Genomic DNA, 12,691 nt, shown 5'->3' with positions numbered 1-12,691 from the left:
TTTGCTATGTTAATAATTAATATAGGACACGATAAAATATATACATATATCATACGTGTCGATGATTTTTTCAGAAAAAAAAATGGCTCTCGACATAAAACATATGGCAGAACTCAAGTAGCAACTTAAATAGTCAATTTGAGTATGTTTTATGTTAAACTCTGAAAATAGATTAGTTCATAATGACAAACATGGATAGTGACACCAGCACGAAAGTTTACCGGTAATGAAAAAAGCTGTTTAGAAGACAGTGATATACACAAATGTAGGCGAGCAAAAACGGTAGATACCAGAGCGATTATTTTAAACGGCATTTTTACTACAAGCATTTATTAATGCGTTTTGCGTGCTAAATAAACTATCATGTTGTTATTTATTTCAGAAAAATTACCTATCAGAATATTTTTCTATCATAAGTAATATAGTTTTTAAATCATTCTTCATAAATAACTCATCAACTAATTTTCAAACTTTGAAGATATTAACTGTAAGTTTCTTAACATTATAGGGATTTCAAACAAAAATATATACATTGTATATTGTAATATAAATATACATACAACCATTTATAACTGACTGAATGTGCCGTGTAATAAACAAGAGGGTAAGTGAAATATAATAGTGGGAGTGTTACGGTAGATTGAGTTTGTTTTACTAATATAGCATTTACAGTATTAATAGAGTAGGCGTTATTTTCAATATAAGCTGGCTAAGTTGCCTACAGCTCATTATGAAACAATGCAAGCTAACTCGTTTGACGAGTTGGTGACCGTGCGGTACGTTCGCAAATCCCCCTTTCCCCGGCAAGGTCAAAGCACCTCCCCGCACACGAGCACTCAACCGGGAGCATACCTTTAGAATTATTATTTATTAGATTAGGCTACTTTCATACTGTAACAATAATTATACATTCCAAGGGACTTCAAGTAGCTTGACACAAACTATGCTTATACGAGGTAATGAAATTAAATATTTGAGACTTAAGTGTATGTACTATTACAGATTCACTTGACTTTTAGTTTAAAGACATTTTTATACAACCAATAAAAAATCTAAATAAGTATTTGAAACTGAATATTTTTCGAATTGTAAAATGTAATTTTAAAAATAAGTATTATTTCAATATACGGGCAAATGACCTTTGGCTGTAAGCCCAAACTTTCTCTATAAGACTTGGCAAGAGTATCTTAATATTATTGGCAAAATTTCTAACACACAAACAAAATCAAAACTTTAAAATGATAACAAGCCTTAATAAATTACATGTACTGATAAAACTAAACTTATGTATTACATATGTATACTCAATTTTTTATGCGTAAATATTATTATAAGGAAAGGATAAAAGACCACACCTATACTTTTAAGTCACGACCATAACTTAGCATAAACGGCAATTAGGATACAGCCTATATATAGAGCAAGAGAATATTTACAATTTGCATAGCGGTGATAAATATGCGTCAACCTTGCGACCAAGAGTTTATTATATGTCTTTTTCATTAGCGCTACAGTGAATGAACTAAGGTCATCCCTCTGTAAGTGAATACATTTGGCATCGTTCGAAACTACACTTTCTATCATTAGTCTAGAATTTTTCTGTTGCCAGTCGCAATGCGGATATTGTAACTTTTTTCTTTATTTCTAAAAAAAAAGATATGCAATTTTTTTTATATTTAAAAACCAAATTATTATATTAAATTATTTATTATTTATTCATATTACAAAATAATATTTTTTAAAAAACTCTAGGCTTATTTTATTTATGTCGTGATGTTAGTCTTAAATCATCGACAACTGTTTATTAAAAAAGTCTATGAAATTGTATTGTAGACAACATTGCAAAGACAACTGGGTCACACTCGTAAGAATCACAAACAATCTCGTTTGACAAAGAGAATTCGTTTTAGCGGCAAACGAAAAGGATGTTTGTACTGCATGTTCTACGCCTCATTTCCAAATGAAAAATATCCATATTTCTGACAGCATCCTCGCTCAACAATATTCACGAATGGTATAAAATAGACCACGTATGAATTTTTGTTGCGAATTTAAAGCAAACAAACTAAGGGAAATGACGAGCATATATCGCTATGCATGAATGGTTTCTTACTTTGAGAATATTTTTCATTAACGATAAATTGAATCTGTAACGGTTATTCAGTCAATTTAACTCAAGCCTCATAAACGAAATCTCAGAATCGTGACACGTCATATGGAAATTCCCAAATTTATCATCGAATTTAAAGTTTATTTAAGAATACTGAATGAAAGGCTACATTAAATTATAAACACAAACGTACACATTAAAATACTTATCAAATATCTAAATATTGATTTAAAAAAATTTGATAATTTTATTTGTAATTAATAATTCTGATACAGTCAACATCCATGAGGTTATAGAAATATGTATTTGTATACATTTATTAGGCGTATATCTTAGCTCCACTGCTTTTGCTTTTACGAGGTTATATTACCTACATATACATATATAATTGTTTTATTTCTTTGCACAAGTGCTCGTCTTGAAAAACAAATGACGTGAGTCACGATTGGCGAGTGCAATCAATGCGGACACTTCATACAGGCGCCGCGCTCCACTACCGCCGCCATTAAAAACAATAGACTCTTTTGAACATTTGTATGCTTATGATGAATAATTTTCAAATCTTTTATGTTATCAAATAATAAATTTGCATGTAGCACTTAAAAAAAAAAATCTTATAAAAGTAACAAAATTAAGCATTATAATATTTAGATGACCATACAAGACTGCTTTATAAATTGCCGACGCCTCGGTTTTTGTTTAAAGTTTCACGTGTGTATATAATTGGGTCGCACAAACATTCCTTTAGTTACATGCTACCGTATATTTAATGATGTCATACTTGGCAATGTTTTACCATACACCTTTGTTTGAAACACATTCCTATACACACCTAATCTTATACTAATACAAAGGTAAAGCGACAATGACCGTGATTTGCATACAAACATGAGGTAGGTATTCTGATATCATCTACGTGTAAATAGAGCCTTGACTCATTCGAGTATAAATGAAAGCCCGATTTACTCGACCTTGAAAGTGAAAATAAGCCAGGAATAAAAATTTGAACGAAACGACTCGATAAATAATTTTAAAACAAATATAGAATTTTATGACGTTACATATGACATAGATATGGATTTTATTTAGTTATACTAACGAAAATACATCCATGTGAATCATTGAAAGTAGAATAGTGCCACTGAAGAGCTATAGTATCATGTATATTCGGAAAGAATCACTGTGATTTTCAAATATGGAATTGACTATTCTTGACAGTTTTACTACAGATTGAATTTTAATATAGCCAAACTAAATGCCTTCATGAATTACCACACATGTTTGATTTTAATTAACATACATGCGTTATATTGCGAGAAGTCATCACGCTAGTTATTAAGTACTTTTATTCATAAAATTATCATAATTATAAAAATCTGGTAACTACTTGAGATTACATGAGGTATTTACTCAAATTATAAACAGCATAACAAAACGTAATTCACATGAAATGTAGTATTTTTTGAACATATGTATTTCTACATGTGCAGTTGACCTTCTTATTAAATATATATGTATGTATAGAATTGCTAAAACAATTATTTATATTGGAACAGTTACCTAAACTGGATCATTCCCAATTACAAGTCCCAATTAAAATCGATTAAAATATATCATTGGCGACCAACTTTCTGTTTTGATTTTTCAAACGAACACAGAGATTCACGATTGCAGTTTTTATAATCTCATTTAGCGCTTAATAAACTGTCAAATGCGTCAAGATCTGTTAGTTAGTTGATTTTTATTGTTGATTTATTTATAATAATATAAATTTAATTCTTCAATTTAATTATGTATTCTTTAAGCTGCAAGGGGGTTCAAATTACCACCACTGCCTAATGAGCTATTAATGTTTTGGGGATAGGCTTAAAAACGGCAAACTAGACAACCCAGTTGTTTTTAGTGGGCACCGACTTGAAACATTTTAATTATCAGGACCCTACTTTAAATTAATTACCGACCCCTGGCCTACACCATTTACATACGTCGTAGGAAACTGAGCTAATTATTGTGACCATTACGAGCAATATTTCGTTACAAGACTAGCTTTTGTATATTATAACTTGTCGTTGTTAGTATGTTATGAAAAACACTATATAGGTGTTATAGATCTATAGAACCAAACGGAAGAGAACCCGAATTATAATCATCAAGCATTAATGCATATAATCATGTTAACGGTCTTCAAGTATACAAGTAATTATGCCTTTGATATGCGTAATAAAAGAAAACATTTGGCGGTAGTTGAAACATGTAAATATGAGCTCCATCAGGCACACTGAGTAATTCACAATATTAAGAATATTTTGATTTCATGATTAAACGCAATCTATATATGGATTTCCATTCATTCCTAAATGTTATCATATAAAAATATATAAACTATTATTGAGGTCTACCTATTATCACTCTATACCGATAACGGTGATGAATCATTGAGTTTGATAAGACCAATCCAATATAAATTATTGTTGTAGTAAAAACAGAATCTAAAGAAAGGGGTTCCATACACATGGGAGGATACATTACCCTCATTAAAATTGAATCGTACCCGCATTTGAATGTTATCAAATACTGATATTATTATAAATACAGTAATATCAAAACAACTTTCATGTGGGGTGTTTATTAGTAGTTATCTAAGATAGGCAACAATAATATATGTATTCAGAAGGTCACTGAATTTTGCAGCAATCGTTTCACACGCAGACTCAAAAAGCATGATCGATCCAGCGCATTTGGATTATTGCCAAATTTGTAGTCTGTCCAGTTGTGTGCATACAAAATGCCTTTCACTTACAGATAGTGAATTTTATAAATATACAGACCAGTCTGGTGACGGTGGTTAGATCCCAGGCCGACCTCGTCTTGCTGCGAGACTGGGTGCCATCCTTCCTTCTGCCTAATGAGCCATAGCCGGTCGGAACAGCACTGTCCTCGCGTTTGCGTCGACCGCCACGTCTCAACGACGAAAACCAATTGGACACTGAACCACGGCGCTCCTCTTCGGCCACCACTGGCGCGGCCTTGATAAACATAACTCGAGGAGCGCTAATGCACCACGCACATCACAATTTCACACAACTTAGGATTTATTCTCAATAATAAATCGATTTCAACGAAGTTACAACCATACGTAGGTATCTAAAGACGACAAGCCGCTAGCATTAAATAAACTGGCCTAAATAAAGCAAAAAAAGTGAAAAGTGTACGACTATAAATATTAAAGATTACGAACATTCGTTAACGCTTACGTCAATTGTTGCCAAATTACAGGTGAAGCTATACGGTAAAGGATTTGGTTTCATAGTGCACAACAAGCAGGGTCGGTGACAGATGACACACCTGATCATAGTCGTCGTCATAGGTGCGCGCGGCGCGAGCGCAGCGCATCAGCACCGGCCACCAGAGCGCGCCGCACAGCAACCGAACATGCAAACACATCGCGCGCCATACACTTCCCGCTAAGGAACGCACTCGACTGAAGAGAGGCGCGGGCGCCACCGAGTTTGGCACCGTGACAACTATACGTAGTTGATTATCTTTTTACGCGTCTACGTGTGCGACAAATTCCGTCATATATCGATAATTATCTCTAGTGGAGTTTATATATTTTTTTAATATAATGCAATGTTTATTTACAATATCTAAAGTTAATCTTGATTTTAAATAAAAAGAACTCTTACAACAATAATAGTTGAGTGTTCAAAAAGGATGTTTACAATATCTAATTAAACATGGCCAAATCACATGCTGTATAAAATGTACGACCAAGTTAATGATAACAATGCAATACGTTTAGCATTAATATTTATTACTATATATTTTTAATTACTTAATAAAATGTAGATGCGGGTACTGTGTAAAAACTTTTAACAAACGATAACGTTAGATTCTCAGAAGTACCGTTCGTCATAATATCATATGCTATAATTATGACGTTATTAAATTATGATAATAATAATAAAGAAATACCCGTAACGTTGCGACATTTAATGTAACGCTTAACCATTCCGTGCATTTATGAAATACAGTATGCCGTGGAGTATTTTGTAGCACGCTGTGGTTGGAATATTATGTTATAACCAATCTGAACATCGTCATTTGTTATCAAAGAGAACTCTAGTCCGGAAGCGGGCAAAGGAAACTTGATAACAACATTGATTCACGTCCATTGTCCAATATGACAGAACGGTTTTTTTATTGCGCAGAAACATATTTAATTTTGGTTAAAACATGTTTGATAACACAGGACTAAACAACGGAATTATTCAGTCACAAAAAAGTTGTCTAAAGTAATGTAGAAAGGTCAGATTATAATATTTATAATATAAATATGTATCTCGTCATGTAGCGTAAACGAATCACATAAACTTCTGAACGCTTTGAATTAATAAACGAGGTAACAATAATGTATTAAAATGTATATTTTGTTATTGTGTATGTAACATTTTTATATGCAGTTATTGTCCGCCTGTCTGGATCCTATAGCGTTACAGTCAGATAAGGACATTGTCATTAAGTTAACATTGTATTTGATGTCATATCTACAATAGTATGACTAACAGATTACAGCAAATGAAAAATAATTGTACTGAAATAATCACTGCAATGAATAATTAACTAAATTGTTAAGGAAAACAGTTAAAATACATAACGGAGCATAATTTACATAATTTAATAATAACCGACAAAATATATAACAAGATCATTAATTTTACTTATCTTTAAATACATTTGTAAAGAACATTAAGGTTTTATAAAAATTTTAAAACATACACACGTTCGCGTTGTTTTTTTAAATATGTAAAATTTGTGACACAAAACTAAAAACAAATAGCAGGTAGTTAAATTATTCTAGATTTAGACACAAACATTGGTTTTATTATCCTAACAGTATAGATTAGTAACAGTTGAGCATGAAGGTTAACTTGTTTGAATTGAAAGCTAGTCAAATAATTCAATTGAAAAGGATCAGTAAACATTGCAGATAAGCAATATGCATTTGATAATCATCCACATAGAAACCAAATGCAAAAAATTAATAATGATAACTCCACCTAAAATTAGGCAAAATCTTTGATCAAATTAAACCAAAGGCAAATGACGAAGTAGTCGTAACAATTTCCACTTAATCGCAATATCACTGATAAACTTACTACTGATTAATAACACGTCACTATAAAAAAAACAATTAACTTCGCGTAGACTTCAGTTTTTATGGAAGTTACAAAAACCGCGAGGTTTCATACCCTATAATATGACCCGGCGTATATTAACAGCACAACACACCCGTACCGCGGTCCGATGGTTACTGACAAACTGGCTAAACTACATACCTCTCTTTCGTTCGTAGTAAGCTAAGCAGTAACGGCTTACGTCAATGTGCTCCGCAGTGTTTTGAATGAAAGGGCAGGGGGAATCGTCGGTATACTAAAATCCTTAAAGGACTTTTGGTCCTTTTCAAGGACGCGCGAGGTTATTGACTAGTGGTTGAGAACAGACATGAATTACGCAATATACTGCATATGATAATAGTATGTAACTCAATCAAAAACTGATTGAGTTATATTTCAATATAAATATATATATTTTTTTGTACATTGATATAAAGTCAACTTGTTTTTTATTTTATGATCATTTACATGATAAATAGATATCTGTATATGTATATTTGTTTAAAAAATATGTGTTACACACAATTAATAAAGACTTCATTCAAATTACTTGTACTCTAAATTGCTTTATTTGAATGCTATTCCAATGGAAGTAGGAATAAAGATAAACAAAACTTAGATTCACGTATTTCATTTGCTAATAACTCAGGTAGATTGTGCACTACAGTTAATGATTAACATATCTTTATTTATAATAGATCACTATTACACTTAACTATTTATTTCCACTTTTGTTTTACTTCCAAAATTCCAATACCAGTTTTGTCGAAGTTCAAAACCCAATTGTTTCGCAAATCCATAGTGAATATCATAGATTAATCAAACTTTCTACCAATGATTTTGCATTAATTTACTGTCAAATGTTGTATATTTGGATTTTCTCCTTTTTCTTGTTTTGGTTAGAGTATGCCTACTGACATCACGAATTGTAAGAATGATGATTAAGTATATTAGTTTAAAAGTATTCAAATACTTTAAAGTAATGTACAGATTTCATTATTATTTTTTTAAATTACAAAAACTATTACCCTTTTTATATGCAGTATAAACTCTTACTGTTGTGTCGAACAATTATCCAATTAATGATAACTTATCTAATGTTATCAATGATATAAATAAAATATCACAATGTACTTAATAAAGCAGGCAATATGCTTAAAAAATCAATTCATAGCTCGTTCTAGTAAATTGATTCCAGTAATAATAATGAACTCATTTAGTAATTACTATGTCATAAAATATGAATAAGAAACAATTGTATTCTGAAAGTATTATATAAGTCTGTCAGTTTTTTCGATTTTTATTTTAACCATTTAGCAATTTTCATTAAAATAAATATTATTCATGTGGTCATTAATTGTTTGGTTTTAATTTTATCATGGATGGCATATTACATTTCTATAACTGTGTCCAAATAGAATTTGCCTAACTTTGGTAATGCAATTGCTAGCGGTTTTGTTTTATGTGATATTGAAAAAATTTAAATGCTCTATGAAGTTAATAGATTAGCTTAATGAAAATAACATCACTTGGTTATAACAAGGTTATAAGGAAGATAAGGTTGTTCTATTCTACTCTATTTCTAATATATCTTATTACTCAGCAGTCATTTTGATAATTGTTAAAATCAATGAACAAAAATTTAATTTAGTTGTATATATAGCTGAATATTTTTCACCACTATTAAGTTTTTTAAATCTTATAAACATTTGTTTCATTGTAAAGAATATAGATGATCTGATTACCTTTATTTATTTAAAAATAAAAAAAACAAATGCTTTTATTTTCAGCTGGCTTGTATCTCATAATTACAAATAGTTATAATATTTTATGATATATATGATGAATCAAATGGCTACTTGTAAAATAGCCCTACATAAGTACAAAAATATATTACTTATATGTATTTTCTATATTTATAATGTAACTGTAATGTTTTAACATCTAATTACATATTTAGTTTCAAATATTTCACTTAAACTGTTGTATATTGAACTTTGTAGTGAGTAATGAATGGTTCAGATCTTTTAAACAAATTTTCACATACAAAAAAAAATCATGTGAACCAGCACCTGATTGTATATTTGCAAAAATAATTTTGAATAATCTATTGGTATGTAATTTCATAATTTGCTTTTTGTATTAACATTTTTGTATTTCAAAAGAATACAACCACTGTTTTAGTTACACTAACCTGTATCTCCAACAATAATTCCGTTTTCCTGCGACGTATGTCGATTAAAGTCTTTTGTTGCTCAGGTGTCAGCTCTGTAAAACAGTAAAGAATGCTAATAAGATGACCACACATACTATAATCAGTGTCTACTTAGTGCCTTGCCTAACTGAGCAATTTCATCGAGGTCAAAAAGCTATAACGCCTCTTCAAAATAAACATTTAAAGGTTTACCTGTATGAGTAAATGGATCTGCATGGTTACTTGCAGCGTTATTACCTCCAAGAGACAAATTTTCAAATTCACTTATCATTTCTTATATTTACTAAAAACAGTAAACAAAAGTTTACATCGTTAAAATTGACTAGCAGCCATATTTATTTACTACTCAAGTACTTATCATCAGTCAAAGACCAGTCAGCCAGTTAAAGACACGTTCAAAAACTAAACATAAAATAACGAATTAAATTCGTAAATATCAATACTAATTACTATTGCATTTTGTATAAATATAAAAACAATAGCCGTGTTTTGACACTGTTATAGTGTATTTATTTAAAGTTTTATTTTATACTTTCCTTTTGAATATGTATTAATAAATATATATTTAATATGATTGACAGCAAAAAATATGTTCAACAAGTAGGTAATATTTTATGTATTTTAATGTACTTATAAAATCAATCTTAACCATCCTGTAGAAAGAAACAAATTGAATTCATAAAAATGTGTAATAAAATATTTTGTTTTAGCTACAAACTTTTTTAAAATGGCAGCACCATAATTCAAGTTATTTACGATATGTCAATTCGGTTTACAATTGATATATCGATTATTTCAGCTGATACTGATACTGATATTTCGTGTATCGATATAAAATATAAAGTATCAAAAACGAAGGAAAAAAGTCTTAATGGCAACATCGTCCAGACTATAGGATCTATATTATAATATATTGTTACAGTAAAACACCGATCAATTTTCCTTCTAACTATATTGAATAATATATAATTGATATGAGTACATACTGAAATACCCAAATAATTTCATGAAAAAATATATTTCTAGTCCTACTATTTGTAAAATAAGATTATCGGTAAGGATTAACCACCAAAAATTACTAAACACCAAACATATTTTTAATAAATTTTACCAATATAAACAACTTTTTATATATTAAATGTCCATTTCAACAGCATATTTTGTAAGAAGACATGATAAAAGTAACGTTATTATCTTCATAAAAGTAATAAGACAACATAAAATTATTTGAATGTTGTGTTACTTTTATATAATAAACGATTATCTTTAATCGATTATATCAAACGGACAAGTTAAATCTAATTACACGTAATATTAACATAACATGTCGAAATTAAGACAGAAATAAAATCATTTAAAAAAATATTGTTTTTATATTTAAATGATAATTTATTTATTTATTTTTATTAATTTTTGATCTCATACTATTGTCTACTAACTCGGATATAAAATAAAAGGCAAAGGAAAGTGGAGTTCACAGATCATTATAGTGAGGTAAAAAAAGTATAAATTATATATAATACAAAATAAAAAGCTAATACCAATTTCGGACCCGTCTTTTTGTTGACGTCAAAAGTACTGTCACTGGAGTAATTGTTTGTTAAAGTTTTGTAAAACCTATTACCAATTAATATTAAAAAAGAATGATGGAATATCCTTTTTTTTGTGTTATTTTTAGTTTGCAATTAATTTCAATTTTAATTTGTTACAAAAAACCTCAATGAATATGGCTTGGTGTTGTCAGGTTACATTAAAAAGTAGGTAAATTTTAAATAAAAAATAATATAATAAATATTATTAATAAAATAATATAATAATATTACTATATTTATAAGCTGTAAATTTTATTTAAACTTTAAATATTTTGTAATTTTATTATTGCAAATTTCAGACGAATCATTTTTTAATATTACATTTTTTTCTATAATAATAGAAAAATGGTATACACAAAATTAAAATTTAGCCAAACTCAAACAAAAACATCTCTTCTTTTTTTATTTTTCTCATTTGTTTTTTCCATAAGTAATGTGTAAAGCTTTTAATATGATACGTATATTTATATATATTTTTAAGTCTGTCTAGCCTAATCTCTAGTTTTAAGTAAAGTTTATCTTATTATTATTTTTTATCATTTATTATATTACTGTTAAACGAATGTATAGGCATTTTTAAAATAAATAAACTAATATAATAGTTTTTTTTATTTATGTAAAACATAATATATATTATTTAAAGTAAATATTTAATGTAAGACTAATGACATTTTTACAAGTTTTAATAAAAAAATTAGAGTATTTAAAAAAACCTTTTTGTATGTTTGTTCAAATGTTTGTTCCGCGTGCTCCATCTGCATTTGTTGTATTTAATTTATCAATTCCATTAATAGAAGAAAATCAGTAACCTAACTAGATATAAATTAAATACATTTTTAATTGTCAATGATTGCTGTCGTGTTTGTTGTTAAATTTACACACACATTATAGTATTATATTATCAAAACACCTCATTTTAATTTTGATAATTGAAAAATATAACGTAGTGATTGTATACTCTTTGTTGACCAGCCAAAGAGCTTTAACAGCTAAAATGTAGTGATTCTGTTTGAGCTTTACCAAATAAATGTCAAAATAACGTCACATTTTTGTAGTAATTAGGAATATTTTTAATTCAGCAAATAGGTACTATAAAACATAAAAGTAAGAAACTGAATTTTATGGATGGTTATTGGTTAGATTGGATATTCCTTTCGGATTTATTAATTATTTGGGATGTAATAAAATATTATATACTTACGTAAAAATAAGTTAGGTACATACAATGATATTCTAATAACTAGGACATCATTGAGTACATACCTATTTTTAAATATACCTCATGAATAAATTTATTTTAAAATATTAAACACTCATATTTATTTGTATTTTTTGTATCACACAGAAAACGTTTTCAAATAAGATGTTCCTGATTTAGATTTATAAGTACAATCTTGTAATGTAATTGTATTTTTGTTATTTAATATAAGCTTATGCATTTGTTTGGTAACATTTAAAAAAAAATTACGTAAAAGAAGTATTAAGTAAATAAGAATAACTTCTCTTACATTTACTTACCTAAATAATCTTACTCAAAAAGGTCCAAAAATAAAACGTAGTAGTAATTTAGTAAAAGTTATCTGACTTTGTTGATCTT

The 12,691-nt window shown here is 28.8% G+C and overlaps 1 protein-coding gene across 4 annotated transcripts in view; it reads right to left on the bottom strand.

The window, feature by feature from the left end:
* The window catches only part of Step (steppke), a 39,994-nt gene extending 30,128 nt beyond the window's left edge, over nucleotides 1–9,866 (bottom strand). For 2 of the 4 annotated variants that reach the window (XM_026632425.2, XM_064215869.1), the window contains exons 1-2: nucleotides 7,270–7,432; nucleotides 4,939–5,254 (exon numbers count right to left, since the gene is read on the bottom strand). In XM_026632425.2, the coding sequence (XP_026488210.1) occupies nucleotides 4,939–5,148 (210 nt within the window). In that variant the 5' untranslated portion in view covers nucleotides 5,149–5,254; nucleotides 7,270–7,432. Of the gene's footprint in view, nucleotides 1–4,938; nucleotides 5,255–5,455; nucleotides 5,804–7,269; nucleotides 7,433–9,481; nucleotides 9,556–9,694 lie in introns of those variants that run through there. The other 2 variants (XM_026632426.2, XM_026632427.2) reach the window with 2 other exon arrangements.
* Nucleotides 9,867–12,691: the final 2,825 nt, after the last annotated feature.

The sequence above is a fragment of the Vanessa tameamea genome, chromosome 9 (genome assembly GCF_037043105.1).
Source record: "Vanessa tameamea isolate UH-Manoa-2023 chromosome 9, ilVanTame1 primary haplotype, whole genome shotgun sequence".
NCBI classification, from domain to species: domain Eukaryota; kingdom Metazoa; phylum Arthropoda; class Insecta; order Lepidoptera; family Nymphalidae; genus Vanessa; species Vanessa tameamea.
This window is presented reverse-complemented; position numbering and strand designations above follow the sequence as displayed.